General features: G+C 38.3%; 1 protein-coding gene across 1 annotated transcript; it reads left to right on the forward strand.

Moving 5' to 3' along the window:
* The first annotated feature begins 370 nt into the window (after positions 1–370).
* On the forward strand, positions 371–27166 carry LOC104084135 (EF-hand domain-containing family member C2-like). The gene is made up of 9 exons (XM_009587864.1): positions 371–530; positions 1724–1889; positions 2915–3057; positions 7027–7223; positions 11717–11850; positions 16680–16877; positions 17468–17560; positions 24505–24610; positions 27071–27166. Exons 1-9 carry the CDS (start codon positions 371–373, stop codon positions 27164–27166), a joined length of 1293 nt encoding a protein of 430 aa, XP_009586159.1.
* Positions 27167–27430: the final 264 nt, after the last annotated feature.

Genomic DNA, 27430 nt, shown 5'->3' on the forward strand with positions numbered 1-27430 from the left:
GTCGCTTATGTCAGTCTTTGCCCCCTGGGCTGCGGTTTGTGATCCATCTTCTTCCAGTTTGCCTCATGTGTTTGTCTTTCACTTACTAGCCCAGCCAGCTTTCCCTTCTTCAGGGCAGCGTCTCCAGCCCACCCAGGAGGTGATGCCGCTCCATGCGGGCAGTGCTGCGCTGGTTGGCTGTGGCCTTCTCATTGGGCTGTGGGGGACAACAAGCTGGGCTTGAGGCCACAGCAGAGAGGGCCAGCCACAGTCTGGGCTGCCCAAAAATCAAGGAAAGTGACTATCCCCCTCTGCTCAGCACTCGTTAGACCTCATCAAGGTACTGTGTCCCCTTTTGGGTCTGCCAGAACAGGAAAGACATGGACCAGCCATGGCGAGTTCACGGGAGGCTCCAGGACGGTCAGGGATGAGGAACATCCCGGGGGAGCAGGGCTTGCTCAGCCCGGGAAGGGTCCCGAGCGGCCGCCTGCACCCACCTGTGGGGAGGTTGCGGAGACCAGGCAGCCTGGCTCTTCACAGATGTACACAGCGTGAGGGCATGAGACAACATGCATAAGTGGAAACCAGAGGCTCAGAGTTGGTTATCAGGAAAAACTTTCCTCCCTGGGGCAGGCTGCCAGGGCAGGCTGTGCAGGCTCCGTTCTGGGAGGTGTGAAGCCCCAGCTGGACACAGCCCTGAGCAGCCTGGTCTGGCCTGGGGCTGACCCTATCCTGAGCAGGGGACCACGCTAGAGACCTCCTGAGGTCCCGTCCAACCTGAATTATTCTGTGTTCCTATGATTTATGTCTTCATTTGCCTCAGGTCTGCCCATTTACTTTCTCCCATATACAAGTTACTTTTTTCCTCTCACCTTTTCCATTTTCCATTAACCTTATTTAACCAGCAGACTGTATTACTCTGTTGAGGTTTTATGTGAACCCCACTGGCAGCTGGAAGCTGTGTTGCAGTGAACGGGCAGTGCAGAGAAGCAACAAGGGGCCAAATGGTACAGCAAGATTTTCACCAAGAGAGGAGTAAGGAGGGACCATAAAGCAGCAGGGCTTTTGGGAGCAACCCCTATGGGAAGTGATTGCAGGTCCCTGACCAAACATGTCTCCGCTGAGTCAGGAGAGTTCCTGCTGTGTATCTGAGATAGTCGGGACTAGTGATCACTGCGAGGAAAGCCTTGAGACTGGGGAAAATGAGGGAAAACAAAGCTTCTGAAACTTTGGATAAAGCGAGATGTGGACTGAAGCTATTGGCTTCAATGTACCAAATTCTTCTCATATATGTATGATTTAAAAAATAAATAAAATTTTGTTTATTTATGTATTTATTTTCCTCTGGCAAAAAGCAGACGGCAGGAAACTCATAAGCCAAGTATTTTCTTAATCATGTTTTCTCAAAGATAAAACTGAAAAATTACTTTAGAATTGTTAATTTATTATTTTATCCCATTTTGAAACGGTATTTGTTTTTCCTTTTGCCTGTGTATCTTCATGGTATTTGTCAAACATTTTAAGATTATAGATGAAATCCTGAAACCCTTGAAGAAACAGTAATTTCACTGTTGGCTTCTATGGAGTCTTATCCTACCCTGTAACAAACCCTTTTCCTGGTTTGACTTTGATCAGTGCTCTGTTACAGAAATAGGCTAGTAAGTATTCATATTGGTAGTTTAAATTCTTAGTAAAATGGTTTAGTCAGAACAGTAATAAATAAGTCTTGCTGTCTTTGTTGTAGAGGATTTCACCCCAGTTCCATATAAGGCTCCACCACCTCCAAAACCAGAAAAATCGTTTCCTCCTTATACTGGATTTGGTTCCGAAGAGGATTCCCTCTGCTCGTGTATGGGTCTGCTTCCCAAGCCTCCCCAAAAAGATCTCAAGAAATTCATGGAGAAAGACAGGTATTTCAGTGAAAAATAATTCCAACTTTTTAAATTATGTCTTTTTGTGAAGGAGATAAATGTTAAGTAGGGATGACATTTTTTCAGCAAAATATGCAGCTCATCAGACTTTTAAGGGACAGGTGCATGAGGACTGGTTTAGTGACATGGTATTCCAATTTTCTCTGAACTCGGCAAAATTTCTCTTATGAGAAGGCAAATATTCTGACCCTCCCATCCCCTATCTCCTTCCCTTCTGCTGTCTTCGTTGGGAGTTTGATGGAAGTCTTAGTCCAGGAATTAGTCAGGAATTTTGTATGCTTCAGCAGTCCAACACTGATTTGTTTTTCTGTTTGACTTTCTGGCATTTATTTTTTTTGTCTGCTGAATTTCATGCCGTTTACTGTGGCAATATTAAAGCATTAACCTTTTACTTTCCATTATGAAATGATTTGTCAGGCAATGGTTGTTGAAGCCTAAACGGAAAGCAAAGTCACATGCTAGAGATTCACCTGTAGAACCTCCGTAGAAGAAGAAAGCTATTAGAAAAAGGCTTGGGAATGTATTGAGAGCGCATATAGCAGTACTGTAAATCATTTAAAACACAATCACTTAACAAATATCCAATTAGTAAGATCACCTGGTGGGCCTGATTTTGTGGAGATAATCCTAGTATGTATTGCTATTCAGAATTTGGTTTGAAAATATACATACCTAAATGTGTTCTTCCTTTATAAATTTTCTGGAAAGAAACTCAGAGCTTGATTTGCAGCTGAATTTGAATACAGATTCATTCCAGACCTGTGGCAAAGAAGTAATTTTCCCCTGAAAATTATTCCTTTCTATTTGGCTGACTCTAGCTGGTTCTGTTAACATAAGCAGAAAACGGTTTTTGACAAAGTAGGGAATCTTATGCCATTTCCCTTCTTGGTCCAGGAATAACACAATTAATGTATGTTACAAAACTCAGAAGAATGCATCTCTTAGTGATGAAAACTTTTCTCATACTCTGGTTTTGGTTTCTCACCTCTTCCTTTGCTTTTTAGAAGTGGCATGGAAAGTAATATACTGCGCTTTCTTGCAAAACTTGTCACAGATAGTCCTATCGACAAGGATCGAAAATTCATTATTTCCTACTTCCTGAGTGATGACACCATTTCAGTTTTTGAACGTATACAGCGAAACGCAGGTAAGATGTAGTAATGTCTTGCAATCAGTCCCAATTGCCCTGCTAATTTGATTAGAGTTTACAGTAAACATTGTGGCCAGAGTCAGCACTAGCAGAAGCAGGGATGTGGATTTTTAAATGCAATGGGAATTACGTCAGCAGGTCTACTGCATTATCTTGCATAGCTGTATGTCGTAGTAATTTATAATCTTCATCACTCAGAATAATGCTGTTCATTGTATGACAGTACTTCACAATATCCTTTGGGAACTGGAAGTTTAATGCATTAGAACTTCTATTACATTTTAATTTGCAAATTTGGCCTTTAAACATTTGCTTTTCTTGTCGATAACATACAGGAATTGTATTGTAACATGATAAATAGGGACAGGAAATGTAAGACATTAAGAATGAAAGAGTAAATCCTTTGTTTTGCAAGATTGCATTATGTTGTTATGAAACCTATATAGCATCCATTGTATAGAAGCAGCTCATGAAAGCAAAACAGCTGTGACATGTTTTAACATACTTTATCATTAATCATGTAGCGTTGAGCATATGAAGAGTGAAGATTGCCCTGTGCCAGTGTCTCTGTGTGTGTGTGTGTGTGTATAACACTGAACTGAATTTCAAGAGCCAGACTACTGGTGTATAAGTGACAAGTGCTTTGTTATTTCTCAGTTGCTTGATCACATTTATCCTGTTGCTTGAGCATCCTATTGCTTGTCATCATTATTTTACTAGTTTCCTGCCATCCAGTGGCCTTCTATTTCAACTTCTTTTATTACAGCTAAAGACACATACACTTACGTATATATTTACTATGTAATGCTGCTGTGAGGCTCAAGAGCAGCTCAGTTCTCCACTAGTGAATGACATGTTTGATTGGCATTCTTTATTTCCGGAGACATAAAAGATGCTAAGGGTACAGCTGCACTGTTAAATTAAAGTAGTCCAGGGAACAGTTTGAATCTTGGACCCCAATCATATGTATTGCCTGTTCGGTCACTCCTGGTTCTCCTTTGCACTATACCAACTAGACCAGCCTGGGCCCTCTCCTGGAGGATGCTTAACTCCAGAAAACTCTCCTGCAAGGCAGTAAGGACAAGGCTGCACCTGGTTTGGCTTGCTCCACCTTGTCAGTCATCTAATGCTATCCCAGGAGGTTTTGCACACTCAAAAATTCAGGTCCTTCTGCCATACCCAGGGGCTGCAATACATAGCCTCAGTTTTATGCTGTAAAACACGACTCTCTTGGACTGCAGCCCTCACATACCTTCAAACAATTTGAACAGACAAAAGTAATAGCTGCATCTTAAGACCCCAGATTTATCACATAGCACCCAGAGCAGAGCCAGAGCCACACACTGTGCAGTGGAGAGGTGGTCAGTTGGTCAGGCTCTCAACAGCATGGGTGCCAGGCCAGAGATTGCTTCCTGGCTTCCTTTTATTTTGGAATGAGAATATATGCTGGGATTGCAGCTGGGAGCCCATTGAGCATCGCTAGTCAAACAAAATGTGAAACAATAAATGGACAAGTTTGCATACCAACAACAACAAACGCTTTAAGATGCATATGAAAGGCAAGTATCTGTAAATGGGTTTTTAACTTCCCTGGGATGTTAAAGTGGATGAGTAGGCTGACTTTCACAGGTGGTAGAAAGGTGAAATGGAAGGATGTGGCTAAGAACTGGCTGTTGGAGAGTTTAGTGAGAACAGCCTTGAAGGGGCAGGATAAGAAGTAGGGATGGGGGCGGGGGAGGTAAAGCAGCAGTTGGAAACAGGCCTGGGACTGCAGAAGTTTCTTTGTTCCCACTTTCCTTCTTTTCTTTCTTCTCACTTTTTCTTCTCTCTCTCTATCCCTCCCTCATTTTAGTCATGTCTGAAGGAAAAGTGAACGGGTTTCTTCGAAGTTAAGAGTGAGAAGGCTTTGCAGAAGTCACTAGGAGCGGCTAGGAAAAAGGAGTAAGGCATGTAAAATGGGAGCAAGAATAACATTCGTGTGTGAGGAGGAAAAGCGTTGAAGTTGATGGGGTGGGAGAAGAGTAAGTTTGAGCACATCTTAGAGAGGGCATGAGTTAAAACAGTAAATGACTCCCAAAAGAACAACTTAACCATCCCTTTTGTGCACAGGTTCAACGGGCTATTTTTGCCTTTTTATTTGCATGAAGTGATACACATTGGCAAGTAAAAATGTTTCAGATCTCAGTCCTAAAATGAAGGTAATAAATTGCTCTTACTTTTCTCAGTCCAGCAAGATGAAGGTTGCAGAGAAGTACTTCACACTATCAGTAACACTGTGAAACTGTATTTGAAATGCACAGGGCTGGACATCTTGAAGCACTTGTTGAGATGGGGGTCAAAGCATGAGAAGTTTGGTTCCCCGTGCAGAAGATCACAACCCCTTTTTTACTCAGTGTAAGACCAAGCCAACAGCTGTACAAACACCTGCAAAGTCTAATCTGATCTTAATGGAAGAGGGTCTTTGGTTGTGGTGTTTATTTTGTGCTTTGAGCCTGGCTTTTGTAGATTTCCATCAAAATTTCTCATCGGGTTTCAGTGTAAAATCTCTAACCTAATGAGATATTTTTGGTTGTTTTCCTTCATACTTCTTGAAAAGTACTAACCCGTAATGTTTAAAAAACAATTATGGGACAGAGGTATTAAGGTAAGTTTCCAATCTAAGTGTATAATTGCAGGGAAATAGAGAGACAGGAGTGAAGTTCCAATCTTACAGAGACCAGTTCTGTTTAAATATTGCAAACAGTTGCCAGGATTATATAACCTAAAATTTCATATTTGTTTTAATAGCTAGGTGAAAAGGAATGTGTTAAGATTAGAGTTACATTAGTGATTTGATTTGTTTTTTGATTCAAGCTAGATCTGACCATTACCATAGCGTATTTTTTGTCTTTTGCTTTTATGGTGCTAGTAAAGCAATTAAGACAGGCATCTGATCCAAACTCTGGTTTAATAAGTAGTTTGGGTTTCACATTAATTTATAATTTTGACTATAAAAAGGCATTTTATTACACTGTTCATCAGCCTTTTATTGGACTTGCATCACTACCTAATATGTAAGACATCATTAGATGTTACTAAAGTATGCTTTTTGGCTTTTGGCTTGGAAGCTCAAATATAAACAGGAAAAGAACCCCAGGCACTCCAGAGTTCTTGTAGGGCACATATCCTGATGAAACTAAACATGTGACAGAATGTTTTCTAGAAAGCTTGGTACATGCAATGCAATCTTGTGGTGCACTGGAAGATATTACTGGAAAGCGAAATGTTCCTTTTAGTATCTTACATATCCTTGAGCACCGTGTGCAGTTTCCAGTGGCAGGAATAAAATCCATTATAATGAGAAAAGAAATAATGTGACATACCCAGCTCACAAAGGAAATAACAGATCACAATTAAATTGCATTGGCAGAACAGTATGTGGAAGATAGCGTCATGTCACTCCTATTTTTTTTTTTTTTACATTCAAAAGCCCTTAAAACCAAGTTAGAATTACAGTGCATCAGAATTCATGATCTTCGTAGGACTGTGCTATCCTAAGTTGTGAATTTTTTTTTTTGCTTTTTTGCTTTAACAGTTCAAGGATAATTGCCTGCATCTTACATTTTGTATCTTACGTTTCTCAGGGTCAATCCCAACGCTGGCGACAGGGTTATGGGAACGATTTGAAGAGGCACATTTCTGTCCCATTTTAAAGAAAAGAAAAAAAGGGAAGGTGTTTGGCAGGCATTCAAATAAGACATGTCTTAGAATATGCACAATGTAACTGTTGCTGTGGACACTGGCAGAGACAGTTCTTTTAGCAATGAGAGAGAGCAGGAGAGTATATTATGAGACAAGAAACTCAAGGATAAAAACTAATATTTAAATACAAACTAGCTGGTTTGGGGTGTCTTTTGGGTTTTCTTTTGTGCTTTTTTTTTTCCCAAGTAAAGCCACAGTTAATTATTTACAATTCTATTCCCATAGGGATACTTGGTGGGAAGTTCTTGGAAAGAGGTCGCATTAAGAAGCCTGGGCAGGAGCTCTTTAAGAGTGAGCCATCTGAATACTTCAAAGCTCAGAATCTGTTTGTTGGAGCCAGAGTTTGTTTCCATGGTCACAACTTTCTTTTAGTGGATGCTGATGAGTACACGTTCAACTACATGGAGAAGCATGCAAATGAGGTGAAGCAGGCTCTTGTTATTTTCTATTCTCTTTAAGGACTGTACCTTATCTACATATTTTTCAGAATTATTTATACCTAGTTTCTTCACCCAAAGTTCACAGCCCAGTGCTCTCTGTCTAGCGATAGATTTAGGAGATGTTAGCTAGGGAGTGCATGCAAGCCTGGCCATTCTTTACTGTCCATTCCCCTTTTACTTTCTCAGCATCCACTCTTACTGTATTAGGGGTTGTTAGAAGGTACATCCCTGCCTATTCCTTCTTGGGACTGTTCATGGACCTCTTGTCCCTGAATTGATCAAACCTTTGTTGAACCTACAGATACTGTCTGCTTCTACAGCTTTCTGTGGCAGCAAGTTGAAAAGTTCACTGCCTAACATGTAAAAAAAATACATGATAAAAGAAGTAACTATCTTTTATCTGTTTTAAACCAACCTCCCACTAGTTTCAATGCCAGTTCTAGTGTTCTGGGGTTTGGTGAAGATCCCCATTCACCTTATGCACCACCTTCATTATTTTGTAAATCTCGGACATTCTTCCCCCTCAGCCTAATCCTATCCAGTTAACAGTCTCACCCTTTTTAGTCTGTCATTGCAAGGCAACTGTGGGATGTGGAGACTGGAAGAGTACACAGTACTCAAGATGTGGGCACATCCAATTCAGAGTCTTACCAATGAGGCTATTTCATTCCCTGATTTGATTTTTTGGGTTCATACATATTTATCTGCCAAAACGTTTCCCTTGTAATATTCATGTCACAGTCAGGAATTCAAGGTTACAGTTTCTACTGAGTTTCACTACCTTTTGGTGTTGCCTTCAGAGGGGAGAACAACAATAAATAGAGAGCTGGGGTGCCTCTGCTGATGTATACTTTATGTTATCAGTCATTACACAAATGGCTGGTAAAGAAGCCCTCGTTCACCAAAGCCAGAAATGTGTCCAATAGGAGGAAATTGATTGTCATGTAGCAATTGTCACAGAGGTCAAAAAAGAAAGGATACAGGGATGGAGAGTCACAGAGCATTTTGCGGAATTTTAGTTGGTTTGGTACAAAATGTAGATTACTATTTTTTTTTTACGATGAAGTTTGTGCTGCAATATTTGAATAAATGTACCCTGGTATACTTGGAAATTCCTGTTATGTGGAGCTCTGACCAGTCACTCTGAGACGCATCTTAAGAATGCATCAGCTCAGAAGCCAAGGCATTTCTGCATCCCAGTCCCTCTTCTGGGTTGTTGCTTCGTCACAGTGTAATCTTGAACGTCAGCCTTTGGACTAGACTGCGCTGTGAGGACTTTTGGGTAGTGCGTATGCTTCATAGCTCATGGTGGGGTGACAGCATGAATTGTGCCTTCAGCAGACCTTCTCCAGAGCTGCCCTTTTGCATAGGCTTGTTGAGAGTACCCCTAGGGAAAATATCCAGGAGGGTTTATCAAGCTATGGTCCTCTGCCCATTTGTCCAGACCTTTTGTGGATGGAGAAGGGAGAAGGTTCTTAGTGCAAGTTTTAATTGTTCCCTGTCTGCTGGCTCACCAAAGTGAGTGAACCTGCAGGACTCCCAAGACACCAGTAGGCCTAGCGCAGTCTTGGGGACTTCGAGTCTTGATGCCGTTGTGCTGCTGAGGCAGAGGTAGATGCAACCTGACCCTGTGCTGCCTTTGGGCCACATGTGCTGTTCTCACTCAAATGAAAATAGCAGAACGGTGTGATTTCTTTGTAAATTAACACGGAGTTAGCACCACCTGCCTTCCCTGGAATAATGAGGAAGGTCTGCAAAATGCTTGTTGATGTAAAATGCAACGACTGCTAAATGCTTTAAGCAGTAAAATACAAAGCTATATACATTATGTTTTCTTACTGCTGGACTGTTTCTCCTCCTAGGAGAATCAAAACCAAAGCTGTTCCCCAAAATGCAGAGCACATCATTAGATTGTAAATGTTCTTTGGAGCTGCTGTTTGCATTGATTATCTTGCATCAAACAGATGAGATCTGTTTTCCAGACTGAATGATTGTATATCATCAAAATAAAATCTGCAAGATGGGAAGAAGCAATACTAAAAATGCTTCTTTAAAGTGAATTTTGAAATTCTTTGCACAGTTAAGATTTTAAAACAGCTGGTAGAAAAAAACATTTATTCTCCCAATGATAGATGCTTTATTCACATTCTTTGAATAGAGCTCCAGAAGTAACGACACACCTTGTTTGCCTCAGTTCATCAGGGGATTGCATACTCAAATCACAAGAACTTCAGCAATTATTAGAGAAGAGCAGAGCTGGAAGATGGGGAAACAACTTTAAAATGACTATTTGTCAGTTATTTCTAAAATTAGAAAATAAATAATTTTCCTTCTAAATAGACAGAGGTTTCCTTTCAGCAGAACACATCAATACATTTTCTGAAAACTGGTGAAAGCAAGCCAGATGAAATGTTTTTATTCTGGAAAATGCCATTTTGACCACATTTCTATAGGCATGCGTTGATTTAGATGAAATTTTGATTGGTAATCATAATGGAGGTGGGAATTGATTTTTCTGTCATTGAAACATTTGTTTGACACCATATGAGATGTTTGGAAAGTTTTGTGTTTCAAAGTTATGGGGAAAGAAAAATCATTGAGTCTTGTAATTTTGATTGCTACCTGTACTGAAAGTAACTTTAAGGATCTAATTCTCAAAACTTTTCAACACTTTCAGTTTCTTTTCCAATTTGAGGAAAAAATATGTATTTAGAAAGCGTAAATTTGCTTGCAAAGCAGAACATGTGTTGTGCACAGTCCTACTGGTATTATCCAGGTTTGAGGAGGACTCTTTCAAACAAGGCATCACTGTGCCTCCTTGGAAATGAATTCATCATCTCTGAAACAGTATCAATTGTTCAAACTTTGTAGTCTTCTGCAGCAAAAACATGGAGGTTGATTTTACTTCCATTGAATTAAACATAATAACCTGACTTAAGCAAGACAATCAAACAAAACTAGATTGTGACTACTAGCATGCCAGCAATTACATGAGAAGGGGGGAAAGTGGGTAAAGAGTTCTTGCCATGCTGCTCAGATACTTGATGTTTATGTAGGTGTTGGGAATACGTAGTTTAGAAAAAAGATGTAAAAATAACTGCTTTGATAATGTAGAGAAGGCAGGTTTTTAAATAGACAGAACGTTTTCTCCATTTTTAACTATTCTGCTGATTGAGTCCTTCTGCCCAGTCTTTTCTCAATCTCTGTTCCTTGCTTTTTCAGCAAAAAGCTGTGTGCTTATGGCCCAAACAATAACAGCTTGGGGAGGGGATTGAAAAAGTTGCTGTCTCTAAAACTTTTTGATTGCTGGTCCAGCTGCTCCACACCACTGCCTTGTGGCATTGCATGCCAAGGTTGCACCTGGAGCAGTTTTGGCATATGCAGCAACTGTTTTCTCAAAATGTGAGCATGTTACCTGCAACTACTGATGTATTTATTAAACTTGGATCACTCTATACTGCTCTGGCAGTGTCATAGGGACTTTAAATACCCTTTTCTAGATCCCTTTGAACTGATACAATGCTGTAGACAGACTTCAGCATAATTGAGAGTGACGCCCAATCTCTGTTGTGATTAGGTCCTTAATACCAGTCATACCAAATTTCAAATAATTGCTAGTTAAAACAACATTGCTTACTGGAAGAAATGGGAGAAAACTATTTTCGGACAGTTCATTGTGTTTTGTAAGTTAGGTAGAGCGTGACAGATGTAAGAGCATATCAGATATTCATGCTTGGACTCAACCCCTATTTAATGACTAAGTACATAGATGTTTTATGTTAAAAATGAGTATAGCAAATAAATCTTTGGTAGAGCTCTAACACAACAATCGGAATATAGGGTGGAAGCTTAAGTGCTCCAGTTCTGTTTATCTAAATTAAATTTTATTTTAATGGCCTATATTTAGAAGAAATAAGCATTCTTCTTACATGAGAGGAAAAACTGGTTCCTAACAAATTTCCAGTCTGCTAATTCTGAGTATGTAAAACAGCATACTCAGTCTATTATGAATGAGAATATCTGTTCAACAGTTCATCGGAGCCAATGGTGAAAAGATTAGTTTTAGCATGGTGAATTTTATTAATTGAGAATTAAGTGAGATGCACCAACATAAAATGAGGACCAAGTTATTAGAACTGAACTTTAAATGTTTCTGCTACTGCTCTAACAATTCAATGTTTGAAGCAAAAGTGGATGTCCTTTTATGTAGCTGGAATAAGCTTTCTCAGAGTGCATGATCTGATGATTTTTGTTTAATTTTTTATATTCTCAGTAGGATGCAATTTTTTCAGCAGCAAGCTTCCCTCTAAACTTAACAAAGGGCTGATTTCTGCATTTGAAGTGAGACAATGAAGAAACTAATAAAACTTAGCAGTTCAACATTGCCCTGCATCTTGACAACTCTTGCTGGTACATGCATAGTTGGTTGCATAGTGCCTTTCTCTCTAATCTGTGTCTTGCTTTCCGTTGTTAAGTTCTCCGTGGCTGATATTGCTGTCATCCTCAAGAAACTGAAAGACATAGCTGAACCCCGTTCCCGAGAAATCAGACAGATGTTTGCAGCCACTGACCCTGAGCATACCAAGGTGATTGAGTACGACCCTTTCAGGTAAGACAGTGGATTTTGTTTTTTAATATTTAATGAAAGCACGTTCCCCAAAAATGTGTAGAGCATGACTGTTTCTTGATGCTTTCTGCACGTGTTAGCTGACAAATGGGATACATTTGTTTTGCATTTACTTGGAGTCTGTATGTGAAAAAGAAAGTGAATCCATGCCCCAGAAAAAAAGAGAAATGCAGTAGTTTCAAGTAAGCTGAAAAGCACAACTAAAATCTGTCTACTTTTTATGGAGCTGGCACAGAGTGTTGTGAAGAAGGGCAAGTCAGCAGTAATATATACACTGAAGGATAAAGAAAAGCCTATCCTGAAAAAGTCAAACAAATTAGTAGTTTTGAAATTCAAGAGGGAATGTTTGAGTTGGCCTCCTGAAAATTATGTTAGTTGGGTTTTGAATCATTGATAAAGAAGAGAGTCTTCGCAGAACCATGGTGTATTGAAATTATAGGATGCAATGATAAGCATCTTTAAAAAAGACTGGAAAGCAGTAGTGAGAGCAATGATTAATGCTTGGATAGTAATTTCAGCAGAGATAGGGTGAGTAGATACCTGGATTCTGGCAGTGATCCAGATATGGCAATGGGCAAATGTATAGATACTTGAAAGAGGAAATCATGTTCAAATGCAAGCTGATTTTGGTTTGTCTCACAGCCAGAATACTTGAACATATGAACTGTGTTGGGTACTGGTGAAGTTAATGATGTGGAACAGAGGAGGAGATTTTACCTAGAAGCATTTTGGTTTTCACAGTGGTAGTATACTATGTATTTAGGAACTGTTATAATAACTAAAGCATATAAGTAGATGTATATTGTGTGGAATGACATTCCTATAGGAATGTTAATCAATGCAGAAATTGCTTCTGAAATATCTCAGAAGATGTATAGATCAGCAGAAGGTTCTTCCAGCAAATCAGAATGAAAGTAGTGAGAAATGAAAACAAGCTGGTATTCAGAAATGAAAAATAAGTGATTAAAAGGTAGGATTCGGACTAAGAGAGGCCACAGTTATTAGCAGTTTTTGGTAAAAATATTTCTAGACTCAGATGTTTTACTCAACAGAAGCAAGATTCTAAATTGTTAACTCCATTAAGAAGGACAATGTTATTACTAGAGTAAGAAGTGGAGAAAATTGAAAGTAAATGTATATCTGGAGAAACTTTATAGCACTTGGAAAAGGGTTTTGATTTATATACACAATAACTTTTTAAAATTAAATAATTACGGTTTTGGTTCAAATTATGAAATAATCATCTGCAAAACTTTGTCTTCTTATATGCACTAATGTTTTGGAACATTTGCATGACAAAATTGGTGGAGCATACTTTTAGAAGGGATGATTGTGCTTTTAAACGGCAGGGAAAGATTTTTATTTTATCAGGAAGAGGCTCCGTTGAGTGTAAATTTAATCACAGTCATACTCTGTGCAGCTGTTTAATTGAGGCTAGTGCTGTTCTGTGGCATGGAGTAAGGTATGTCTAGTTATATTGTATTGAGGCACTTGGTTTCAGCAACAAAAATGCAGTAGCCCTCTCCATGAGTAAGAGAGAAAGCAGGGGAATCCATGTAATACGGTTCTTTGGCCTCAGTGCACCTCTGGGCCTGACTGAGCACCTACTAATGGTCTACATTTCTGCGGCGGTGGGACCGCAGGGGGTCTAACAGGAAGCATTCACACTGCCAGAGGAAGAATTTGCCTCTAAGGAACATTTAACTTTTGTGCTTTACAATGGCAGTAGATTTTGTTTCTGTTCATTCATATTACATCCAGTAATCTAAAGGCTCTCTTCTTTTTATTATCCATGTATCTTATTTTAGAACGAAAGAAGCATTTTTAATGACAAAGACGAGAGCACTTCTTCGCATCTGTGAAAAGTCAAAGAGATTTTTCTGTGAATAGAATATGTATTTTTCTTTCAGTGTTGTATTTTCTTGTGTACATCACTGTTTATTTTTCATCTGTCATGGCATTTCATGATTACAACTAACTACAAATGATATTTTTAGTACAGGCAATTATTTGTGTGAGAGCTTCAACCAGCGTGATAATCCTCTTTTCTTATCTTAAGTACAGCTAAAGCTTTACTGTCCTCTGAATTTGGCTGTTCAGATTTCTTCCTTTCTATCTATGTAATTTTATATGAGCTGCATTTAAAAATACACCTATAAGTATGATGTAGTGAAGCAGAATTTTAATTATACAATTTACTTCAACTACTTTCAGAACCCAAATCTACGGCACATCATCCAGGAAATAAATACATGGCGTACATTGAAGCTATCCCCTAAGCTATAGTTAAAACTGTTGAAAGCTTTGTTAAAAAGAGAAGAAAAAAATAACTAAAACTTAGATGCCTGTGCATCACATGGTCCTATCCAGACTGCTTTTTCTCATAAGCTGCTGGCAAGACTGTTTGCTGTTAGAGACAAAGAACCACGTGGGTTTAACAAAGATGCCTATCTTCAATTCAGCTTGAGAAACAGCTCTCTTAAGCAGTTAATTATTATTTCTTCTTTCTCTACCAAATTCAGATTGCAATCTGTCATATTCTTCTAGAACAAAAAAAAAGTAAAACAAAAGATAACTAAGCTGTGGGAACAATTGTTGCAGCTTGTTTCTTTTTATCAGGAAGAGTTTAGATGTAATTCTGTTTGTGAATCTTGGGTCTCTCTCATTAGTCCCTAGCAATCACTAGAATATTCCTTAATTCCCAAACGAGACAATAATTTTATCTGGGGGGTTTGGTGACTTGATTGTCACTGACTGGCTTGAGAAAATAAAAGGCCTTTAAAATCCTGACATTGGAAAAATCTTTGCCATGTGTGGAAATCCAGTCTGTGGAAATATTCAGATGGGTGATGTTCTCTGCATGCTTTCAGCTTCGCCAGCCCAAGCATTTGAAGTGCCAGGCTTATCAGGCAGTATTGTCCTGTTTGTGTTTGCAGGCTCCAGGAAAGAGGCTCCAGTTTTGACTGGATCTCTGAATGCTGCTACAATATAAATAATAATATTCAGTAAGGGGAATAATAATACTGACGAGATAATGATAATATTAATAGATGGACAAAGTTTTGGTCATTGAGTTTGCATGATCTCAAATAAGGTTTGCTACTGTCAACAACTTGTCTTCTCCTTATATTTATCTCCTGCCACTGCAAATAAAGGATCTTTGTGATTTATTTAATATGAAAAAAGCAGCAATTGAATCAAAGTAGATACTATACAGTGTTTAGCATCCTTTTTTGAATAGCTGTTTAAGTGCAATCATATTCTATGGAGAGAGATCTTCATTTGAACAGGACCGCAAAAGCCCCTGAGAGGAAGCAAGTGAAAAATTATGTTTGTTCATAAAAGTTTGCAATTTGGAAGGGTACAAAGTTTCTGTGCTTTCAGTTCACATGTGGATGTTAAGAGACTCATTATCAGATGCATTCAAGAATTTAATTATTCTCCAGCCAGAAGTTTGAGTCTTGTGTCAAAACTTTGTGCATCACTAATGATTTCTTCCATTTGTTTTCAAAGATCGGTATATAATCACAGTGATGTAGTACCCTCAAGGGTACCACAAGGTACAGCTCTAATTGCATCAGCAGTTACAGTGAAGTTTATTCTTAGTGCAGTTCATCCAGAAGTATTATATGTAATTAATCTAATTTTGATTGAGGCACATAGGCCTATGTTGATGCTTGCTGTTAAAAAAAAATCCTGTTGAATGCGAGTTCACCAGAGGCAAACGTTTGGGTTCATAACACCAATGTGTAGTTACACTAAACCAGGTTGGACAAGAGGCCTTGTAACAGCTGAAGTAACCTACAGTTCAGGCCAGTTTTTTCCAGGAGAGCAGGAAGCCTCCTGGGTTTCCTTGCATACCTCACTACTGGTGTTTTTCTTCCCTTATGTTGTGTCAGCATCCAGGACATATGAAGAACTCTGTAATCATTGAAGGCAACAAATCCCCTACTACAAAGACTTTAAAAAGTCTTTAAAATTAGTCCTTCTCTTCCCCTCCACCAACAATATAAAGCAGAGGGAGATTGTTCTGAACTGTAATTACTAGTCCTGGTTCTTAAGCTCCAAAGCTTGTGTCCATTTGCTGATATACTACAAGTGCCTTCAGGAGCTTGCCCAGAAATCACTCCAGCTCTATTACCAGCAACAAATTCTTGATATTAACAGGAATGACTAGTCATTCAGTGCCAGCCCTGGCCCATCAGATGGATCTCAGGAACATTTCTTCTTCCTTGGGTTGGGCTGATTAGTCTGAGCAGCACAAGCAATCTTGGGAGAGTGCATCTCAGGCTCTTTTCTGCATGGGATCTGATTCTCCGCTGACAGTGTCAAAGCATAAACTGGTCTTGCTACTGCCTCCTGTCTTCCATTCTTGCCAGGACGGCTTGTGATTACAAGTTGGGTGTAATTTCCTGCCCTCTCTCTGTGACCAATTTCTGTTTCCTTTCCCCGAGCTTTCCCTTGAAAGCTACCCAACAGGGCCAGCTTTCACATTGCTGCTAATATTCCATGCTATGGCATTTCCAGTAAAGGGCTTCAGTCATGATTATTTTGTATTTTTGTATGTATAGCCAACTACTGAGCAAATGTGGACATCCTGCAAAAGTTTAAGAGTTCAGGTAATTTCCATTATACCTCCTTGAACAGATCTGGATTTCAAATTTAAGTAGATATGTTCTTTAAAGATCTAAATAACAGCATTTTATAATGAGTGCACTTTAATCCTTTTTCTTTCCCCCAAATTTAGTGATTATTAACTGTTTTTAAATCCTTTACTTAAAACTAATGTAGGCTGTTGTTTTTGTGAACAGAAATTTGATAGTCAATATCACTGATGGAGCGTTTTCAGAACATGAAATTATGACTCTTGGGCGCTATTACAGTGTGAAAGATGAATATGAAATGGACCTCTACTTCCTCCTTGCAGTGGCTCAAGAACAACTAAAGAAAAATAGCTTTGAGAATTTTGAACAACTGTCTGCGGTGCTTATATACAATGACCGTGAAAAGTAAGTTTTTATCCTAAGCTGTTATTTGGGAAGCTCTGCTTGTAAACCTACCTACTTTCTGTTTGTTACTGAGCAAATGATATATTGCAACCAAAGAATATTATTTGTAATGTTAAGCGTCTCTCAGCACTTGAGAGTAGACAAGAAAAGGATAGCCTTTTTGTCTCTTTTTCATTTTGTTTGTGGACTTTTTATTATAGCTGCTGTACTGAACATTCTATGACATAATCAGATGCCTGTTCACACGCAAAACACAGTATTTTAAATCGAAGAGGAAAAATAGTGATTTAAGGGAAAAAAAGAAAGGATCTGTAGCTGATTCTTTATATGACTGATTTGCCCTTTTTGTTCTCTGATGTCGCAGATAAAGAATCACAGAGAATCACTAAGGACCTCAGTGTGTGGGAGACAGGCCACCATGTGTACTTCAAGTTTCTCAGCTTTGTAATAGCAATATTTCATAAAACGTTGTTTTCTTTACCTCTACCCCAATGTTCCTCACACGTTTTCCTGTTCACAGAAACATTCAGTTGAAGTAAATCTGGAAAAAGCCTAATGTACACTTCTCCCTTTCTCTTTTTGTTTTGTAGATGTGGAGTGCTGCCCCATGAGATGTGCAGGACTATTTGCAAGTCCTTTAAGTTGCCAGTGGCTGATGATGATCTGCAAGCTTTACTGACCATGTAAGTTAAGGGCAGATAGTATGATTTGCATGGGTGCAAATCAATGCTAAATATCTACTGCAGACACAGTTCTTAAGAATTTGTCGTTTATATAATATTAATCATTTCATGATGCTGATTTTGTCCCTATACACATATGGACTTTCCTATTTATAGAAGATTTATAATCAGGTAAGGTGCATCCATCTTAGCAACTTCTCTACATTTTGTCTGGTGTGGTAGATCATCTGGGTTTTGCCGGAATTCTATGGAATTAGTCTTATGGGAATCAGCTACTGATACTTATCATTATCAATGAGATTCACTTTTTTTGCATTAGTTGTTCCTGTGTATATGTAAGGTAAAACCAATAATCTTATGAAAGAACATTATGTGAGTTTTAAGAAACATACCAAGATGAATACAATGAAATGTTCTTGAATGAAGTAGACAGCATCGGTAGTAAGTAAAAGTGATGCTACTCCTATTAATCTCACCTGAAACATATTTTATTGTAATTTTTAAAAAGGAAAAGGGGTGTTGGCATGGTTTTGGTATATTTCCATAGCACATTTAATTGTTTTGAGACAAATTGCTTGGCTAGCTGTATTAATGGGAATAGAAGTGAAAAGAACTAATATTCAGTGCACTTTCATTAAAGGCTAGAGTTCAGAGTAACCTGTGGTGTTTTGAACACTCATGTCATGTTGAGTTTGGTTTTCATGGCCAGATTTTCTGCTAATAGGTTTAAATGCATGCTCAATGGTCTCTTCTTTCCCTTGTGGGAAATCCTTAAACGTTTTGTCTGTGCCTTCATACTGTGTTAAAAGCAGGAGCAGGTCTTGTCTTCTGTCATGTTTAGATGCTTTCAGGTAGATATGCTTCTTGATTTCAGGAGGAATTGCAAACTAAGCATCTGGATTTACCAAATAGTGAAAAGACTCTTGTGAGGCAGAAATGTGGAATCCATTTTAATAAAGCATCTTCGTACTGCAAGCAAGACTTCCGACTTAAATCAGTATTAACAAGACTGCTTTAAGAAGCCTAAGGGGCTATTTTTCACAAAGCCCCTGTTTCCAGACCAAAAACTTTCAGAACAGTTCCCTGCAGTAGCCAGATAGACAACTTTGGCCATTTGTTTGCTGTTCATCACTTCTGACAGTTAGGTTACAAGCATTAGTCATCAGAAGCATGTCTGAATTTTAGCATTGATCTAAAACTAATTTTTTAGAATTCCCACTAAGCTGCCCAACACAAAAAATGTTGGAGGACAATTGACGTCCTGTACTAGATGAGGGGTTCTCATAGTTTCCACTTCATAAAGGCTGAAATTGAATAGATGCACAGACAAGGGACTGGAGGTTTTCCTTTACTAACTCAATGCTGATGAAAAACAGACAAGCCTGACACATCATAGGCTCCAGAGACGTGTTTATTGTTTGTGAATTTTTACCAGGGAAAGCTTTTGTGAGATGAACCTCTTCTCTCCTGAAGAGTCTCAGTGTAGGCAGTTAACAAGAAAAAGCCCAGTACACTATAATAAAAATCAGAGATAAGCTTAAAAGACAAGGGGGAGACTAAGGGTTGGATTTCACCCAGCTTTAGGCAGGTACCCATGACAGCTGAATTAGGATTCAGCCGCTGTAGGATCTTTCTGTAAGCGATGGAGAAGGAGAGAGTTATCTCCTCAGCCTGTGTCAGAGCTGGATTTCTAAATTACCATCCATTTTCCTTTGTTTCTAAAGGGGCTATGGCCAGCCTGTTTTGCAGATTTCTATATGAGAAAGGTAAACGGTGTGAAGCTGGGCCTCAGAAATCAGTGTGAGAAGTACTTCATATGATAGAGTGCTATGTGTAATGCCAATCCTAAATTACAATATCAGCTGCTTCAAAAAAATGGCAGTTTATGTGGTGAGTCACTGCACTGCAGATAAGAAAGAAGATTGTCATATACTTAACTGTGTGCAGTTGGCACTGCTTAGTAAGTTTATTGTTTCATGAGGGTGCAGAGTCAGGGAAAGATTTTTTTGAAGACTATTTACTAGGAGTTAATTTCCAGTAATCTGTAAATCAAAGAGTAGAGTTGGCTGAATGAGATTTAGACTTTTCTCTTCCTTTCCTCCTGCTTTCTGTAGTTTTCTTTGAGATTGAAGAATGATGAAACAGGCAGGTTTATTGTTAATGAAGAACAGTCTCACTCCTGGGGAGTACACGATTCAGTGTGGGCAAAGTTTGTCAACAATATTCTTTCCTTGCTTTTTTTTTTTTTGGATGAGGAAGCATGTAATTTTGTGTCCATTGATCTTTCTGAAGCAAGCAGTAGTGGTATTCCTACTGTGTGAATCTGTATTTATGAAGGAAGAAAGTGGTACAATAAAAGTTGTTGGATTGATTCCCACAAAATCAGTATATATAGCTAATGCACTAGCTGGACCCTTTTCAGTTAATAAAATGATGCTGGACAATATGATCAGATAATAGTTGAAGACTGAAGCTACATGTTTATTCAGCTTTGCTATCTGAGATTAGGTGGCAAAGACTTTCTGTAGGACTTAATGGTTCTATTTTTCCATTTTGAAAAGCAATACTCTTAAAGTATTTATTATTTACATTTGTAAATTATACTGCAATGATCTGTCACTTTTATTAAAAGCATGAGATGGGACTAGAAGTTACTGTCCAATTTTGTGGTCACCTCCAGATGACCCAAGACTTTGTTTACTGTACCCAAAGACCATTCAGTTTCCACAGAGTGCAGGGAGAATTAGCACAAAGACTGTGAGGTTTCATAAGACCCTTTCAAATTGTAAATTTATATTTTTAATTGTGGGATGGTGGAATAGTAGGATTTAGGTACCCAACAATGTGTCCATTTTTTCAATTTACCTAAGCTGGCTTAGTAAAAAGTATTTCCTTTCTCCATCAGTATTTTCTCACTTAGTTTTTTAATCACAGGGCAATACACTTTTAATGACAATGTATTGAGCAATGCAGATGGTACACAATTGTTTCTGCCAGAAAACTCCAGTAGTCATTATAAGCATTTCTTTAAATTTATGCAGGCATAACAAACAATTATAGTTTGTTTAATAAATAAATGTTGCTAAAGTGCTTAAGTAATGAATTTAGGGTTTTTTTTCTGTTATTTTTATTTACTGCAATGCTAAATGTATGCTAACAAGGACTTAAAAAGATGCAGTCCTTCCCTAGAGGGTATATAAACAGCTGGCAGATAAGGAAAGGAAAAATGGAGGGAAGAAAGAATGGATGACAAGTTTACAAGTATTACACATTGATTGTTCTGCATTAGTTTGGTTGTTAAGTGTATGTCCCTATTTTTTAAAATATGTCTTTTAATTTCTGTTAAAAGCGGCTGTGTAGTTCTTCACCTCTCCACAGTACCAGGGTGAGACTGTTGGACTCTGGAGGGGGGGCTTGTTGTTTTGAAAAAGTTAATCCCTAGTGTCTCAGGTAGCAGTGCCTAATAACAACGGGCCTCCCACATGGTCATCCCAGTTCTCAAGTCACTAATAGGCCAGGCCACTCTCCTGCCTGCTCAGCTTTTTCCTGGTTTGTGGCTGGATAATAATTTGTTACCTAGTTGCCTACCTGTAATGTTTTTTAGGGCTCACCTATTTCTTTCAGGAAGCAAACCCTCTTTTCCTGCTACAGCAAGTGTCCTGGCAGCAGGAGCAAGATTGGAAATGGTCACAAAATCTTTCTCCTGCACTCTGTCTTCTGCTCGTTACCTTTGATGCCTGAGACTCCCTATGCCATTTGTGATGAAAAGACTCTCTAGCATTAATACTTAGATCTCTTAAAAGAAATTATTTCTGTTATTCAATATGCTGAGGAACTGATGGTTAAATTTATAGGTGTTCAAGACGTGAATAAATGTATACACAAGATGATAGCCATTACTTAATTCGTACTGATCAGCTGCATAGACTTGTCCGTGCTTGCTATTTTAAATCTTTTCCTATGAGCAGTTTATGACAATTTAGGTGTATATTTGCGTTACACAGAGACTATCAAACAGGCTGAAGAATACCAACATTTTCTCTAAGGTTAAAGCAGCATGATGCTTCTTCTCTATTATTATCAGATTAACTTCTTAATAAATGTTATTCAAAACTAAGGAATTAAAAAAACTCTGCATGTACATTAACTTTTTACATAAGTGTTTGGGTTACAGATTTCTTGATGGGAAAGAAAAAATATTTGTAAGTAGCCTTTACTCACCAAAGCATCCTCAGGAATGGTCATAATGTGATTTAACCAGATTTTTCATATATCTGGAGTATTTCATTATGAATATATTTTTAAAAGCACAAAAGTGCGATTATTTCAGTAATGTCAAAGAAAAAAAAGCTCTGCGGACTATGATAGGGATGGAGGAGTGACTTTCATAGTCTGAAATCACATGCATTGGTGAAGTCATAGGGCAAAACTGAGCAGAAGCATGGTTTCAAGACATCTTTGTTGCATCTTCTTGATAAGACAAATCTAATTTCCTTTCCTGAAGAGCACTGTCGGTTTCAGTCATATTAACTCCAGCCACTGAAATGTATGACATCTCTGTCCTAATAATGCACAAATTGATAACATCTCCTCAGTCCATCTGGATACTCTGTGCCAAATCGCAAGTGTGTGCTTTTAGTAGATTAATACTGTAAGTCACAGCAGGAAAGAGATCTAAGGAGTAGATTTTTTTTTTTTTTTCTTTCTAGATTATTCTAGAGTAATATTTTAAGCTGCTTTCTGTAGCTATTTAAATATGGGATTTAGGAATCCCATTTCCTCTGCCCATGTTAAAATCTTTGGTTATAGTTAACTTCATGCCCATGTTGTCATCTCAGTTTGCTAGTGCTGTCACATCAAAGGACTCTTCTCCTTGTTAATGTTTGTTGAAAGCAGAAGCAACGCTTTCCTTGACTTCATTGCTGCAACATAAAGTTTAAGTAGTTACACGCCTTCACTTGTTCTTTATTTAAAAATCCTGCTTATACAGCTCTGCATCTTGGCAGTAGACTTAATCTTTTGACTTTTCACAACGAACAAAAGATAAATATATATATATAGTAAAAGAAAAAAATAATTGTCGTGATAGTTCTGAAATTCAAAATCTGTGTGCCAGTTTCTGCAAAACTCCTTTCTTTTTCCAATTGCCACCTGCAAAAAACCTGAAACAAACTAGAACCCCTTAGAAGTGGGAATGATAATTTTCTTGTATATTGGATATATTGCCCAAAGTAAGGCTTTATGAAAATGTTAACTTGCGTGTGAGCTATTATAAAGAAGCAAGCTATCATAGAAGGGTTTCTCATGGCAATGTTTCAGGCTCCTCTTTTATACTAGTAACAGTAGCATTCTTTTCTGACTTTGCTTTCATCTTCAGCATAACTCACTGTACTTAACATTCCAGTTTATCGCTAGCATCTCTGTTTATGGCTTTCAGTATATTTTATTGTTATCTCTCCTGCTGACTATTAAATGAAAGGTGTGGGGGGAGGAGGAGTGGATGAGTTGCAGTTTATTGCAGTTTATTTTTGTCACTAGATTTATTTCTTCTCTTCTCCAGTATTGTTTTCCAAGTTTGTGCTGTAAATTCTCTCTTAAAGTACCTTCATGCTTAATTTTTACCAGAACCCTCTGCAGTGGTTGAAGGATTTTGAGGCTCATCCTTTGTGCAGTGCTATTTCTGTAAGAACAAGATAAAATGATTTTCTAAAAGACTTGTTTCCTGGAGATGATCTTGCTCCTGTGCAGTAGTATTTGTAATCTCACCAGATTACAGGGCAGAATTGTTTAACCTCATGTTTCCCACCAACACCAAAGAATAGGTGTTGAGTCTCGCTAGTTGTATATGTCTCTCCATGGACCCCAGACACTTCCAGCGTGTGTTTATATGTCTAAACCAGGTCCCTTTTATATGTAGGTAGTGTTAGGTGAGACCATGTCATTCGCAGAAGCTGCTAATACAGTATTTATAACAGAGCAGTTAAGCTGTTCATTTCAAGAACAATTTGCATGGTAGCTTCAGCTTGCGGATATTTTTCAAGCATTTGACTAGTCCCACTGAAATAACAGTGGTTCCCAAGTGCCTTAATCACCTAAGTGTTTTGCTGAATTGTGGACTTTTTTCTGAAGCTGCTTCATCCAAATCAATGGTAGAAGGATGACGTGGCTTACAAATCTGCTCCCATGGGATTTATTAGTGCAGAGTAATGATTTTAGACATTTGAGGGAGGGAAATAGCGTGTTCCACAGGTACCAGTAAACCTTAGCTGGCAGCATATGTATCTTCATGCATTTAGGGGACCCTCATAACTGACACAAATACATACTTATTCCATAGAAATAAAGAAAAATGCCATAAAGCAATTATCAAATGACAAGGCTTGTGATTTTTAAATCTGGCCATTATTTGATAGGTTAGAGAGCTGTGTGTTTGTCAATTGTAAGTTGATCCCAAGGTGAGTGCAAACAGCATTTTGGAAGGATTGCTTGTTTTCAGGAAATGATTGTAGAAGCCATATAAGGCAGTTCAGTTGTGTTATAGCACAGCTCTCTCGTATCATTCTACCTGTTTCTATTCTATACAAAGGAATCATACACTGATCATCCCAACTCCATGTTTGTCACCAATTGTGGGATCCCAGTGTGGAAAAGGTTGGGCAATGCTTCAAAAGTAAAATGAAATTAGTTGAAATGTAATAAACCTTAAAGAAGTTGAATTCTACTCTGAGAGACAATAATAAGGTGTAAGAATATGGAACAGAATGTGTGATATAGAAGTCCTGATAGTTTGGTAGTGTTTTTCTGTACTCCTGCCAGTGTTTGGTAATAAAGGAGTACAAAATTATTACCCGAAAGGTAATGTATTAGTATGCTGTAGATAACATGATACAACTTTGTAAAAAATTTCCTTTAACCTTCAGTCATCTTATGGATATTCTGCTTAGGTTTGAAGATGACCATAAACAAGTGGAATATAAAAAGTTTGTGGATGGGCTGAACTGGAGAGAGAATCAAATCCCTGCTTTCCAGATGATAAAGGTTCCTCTCAAGGTAAAACCAGTGTATCTGAGCAAAGGAGCAGTACATTATATTGATGTAATTTGTCCAAACTTTACATGAGTGGTTTATCCAATGGAGACCACAACAGTTTTCATATTTGTATATTTGTGCCTGTTTTCTTCAAGCAATTAATTTTTTCTGGGAGATTTAGAATGAAGCAGAGAAGTCAAACAGGGATGAGGAGCCCTGTAACACCCCCGTGCCTAATAGGCGTCACAACTCTGTGACATTTTCCTAGAAGAAAAAAAATAAAAGAGAAAGGAAAAGAGGTGTATTTGTCCATGAACAATGGGCGTGAATACCGCTTCACCCACAAATATTGTTGTCACATGTCAAATGGTCTGTTCGCTTGCTGAGATAGTCAGGAAATACTTTAAACTCCCCTGACATTGCAAAAAATAGCTATGTATTTTTTATAACTCCATGGAAACTTGTACATAATACACCACATCACTGGTAGGCATACAGCAAGAGCAGTATTGGTGGATCAACTTTGTATATCTCCACCAGCCTGCTACTTAGGGTAAGCAAAAATGCGGTATCAACAAACTGCAGAGATTATCTGATCTTGCCATCTTGTGCTGAATGGAACATTTTAAAATAGATGGTGCATAAGGCAATTATGCTGATTTTTAAAAACTTCGTAACAGATAAATCCAAAGCCCTTCTGCCAACACATAGTTTTGCTGTTCTGGCCTAGCCAATGTGTTGCTATGCTTGCACAGAATGTGTTTGTATTCAGACCGTTCAGAAACACAGCATTCCTTTAAATTCAAGTTCAACAGTGACATAGTTTAAACCAATATTCCTCAAGTATTGTGCTATTAACCTGAGTCCTCTCTCTTACTTGGCTTACCAGCTCTTTCTTCTGTAGTATCTCAAACTGTTGGTGATGTCTAACGAGGGCCCAATGCTGCTGGTTTGCTCTGCTTTCCATGGTGGTTTATTTTTCACTTCATCATTGAGAAGAATTTTTCCATCTTATACAGATAAAATCAAAGCCCTTCCACATGTTTTATACAGCAATCCTGTGTTTCCAAGTGTGCATTAGGTTTTGTTCAGTGGGTATTCTTTGTTTTTACAGAAGACTTCTGTGCTTAAGTTATAACTCAATATTTAAACAGTGACTGCTCTCAGGAGATTGTGTCAGGATAAGGGGCCTCGTGAGCCTCAGTACCACAGAAACAAAAAGAAGGACAGAGCCTGTGCCAGAAGGATTTTTGCCTTGAAGACGCTGCTAAGCCCTGTGCCAAAAAGCAAGGGTGAAAGAAGCAGAGGCACAGATACACTTGCTGTTGAATGTGTTTGACTGTTTTTTTCCCCTCACAGGATGGCTTATCTAGCTATTGAGTATGACCTGATTTCTGGCAGGTGAGGGAAGGAGATGGCTTCTACAGGGTGAAGGTGGGGTGCAAGTGGTAGTGGAACCAAGAGGCAGCCTTCACAAGTTGAAGGTGTGGAGGAAAAGGTGCTTGTGAAACAAGCAGGAGGTTGAAGTGGACATTTGTGGTGAAACTTATGTTCTGATCAGCATAAGAGATGAGGTTTTTGGGTATGAAGAAGACGTTATCTTTGCTTGGAGAACAGCCAGTGGATGGGCTTTCTGGGAGTGGCTGATGCCTAAGAGCCCCAGTTGAGAATGGTACATGGAGCTAGGGGAGGAAGGTTACAGCTGAAATCAAAAAGAAAGAGCATTGATAGAAATTATAATCGGTCATCATCATGCTGGGACAATCAGTTCCTTATCAGCTCCAAAGCCTTGCTGTAACTGTCATACTGACATATAGCACTGTTTTTAATGAACTGCGCCCAAAGTGGTGCCAATATAGTTTGTTGAGTTTAATTGACTTTATTATTTTGTTAGTTAGCTGCAATACCTAGGCTATCTTTGGTACAGTACAAGAATATTTTAATGAAGAGATCAATACGAAATGGAAAAAATGAGAGAAAGGAAGGGATTTAAATCTTGTTCAACTTTAGAATCCAATTGTCATTCTGTTCATGACTTACCGTGAATTAACAGCAATATTTTGGGGCTACAGTACCTGTATTTGACAGATAGATTTCAGCAATAGAATTGTGCTTGTTTAGCTGACTTTTTTCTTCTTTCTCTCTATCTCATTATTTTGTATGATTTGTGGTGTTGAGACATAGATGACTTGCAAGACTTTCAAGTATAAGCATCTTAATGAAGAAAATATAGCATTATGTAATTTGAAAATATCTGCAAAAGGGCTAATGATAGAAAATATTTTTAATAAAACATTCTGCAAGATTGATAAAAATGTGCATGTAGTAATCTTTTAAGAGGATGTGCTGTATAAAGGTCCACTTTTTCACAGATTTGTATTTGGAAATGAAGCAGCTCATTCAATCTTATGTTGACCAGCTTTTAATAATTCTTGTTTTCAGTATTATATTCTAAGATACTCTCTGGGTTACTTATTTCAGAATGAAGATGACTGGAGTGGACAACCACCATCCGTTCCTGTGAAAGTGATCAAATACTTACCTCTTCTGGATGATCTGTTTGGCAAGGAAGAATAATCTGATCTGTGCAAGGCACTGCTTTTGGATTAGTGTTTCAGCTCCAAAGCTTACTTAGACAGATACTGAAAACATTGCTTGTAAAACAAAAAAATCAGATATAGGTTTTATTGCGTTCATTTTCTTATTCCAGCATAGATGTATACTTCGTGTGTTTTTGTAACTCCTCCTAAATCAACAGTACTCTTTCATACTTATACAAGCATAATTAAAACTGTATCCTCTAATCTTTGTGTCTGGTTATATGGAAAATTTACAAGTATT

The sequence above is a fragment of the Fulmarus glacialis genome, unplaced genomic scaffold (genome assembly GCF_000690835.1).
Source record: "Fulmarus glacialis isolate BGI_N327 unplaced genomic scaffold, ASM69083v1 scaffold12271, whole genome shotgun sequence".
Taxonomy (NCBI): Eukaryota; Metazoa; Chordata; class Aves; order Procellariiformes; family Procellariidae; genus Fulmarus; species Fulmarus glacialis.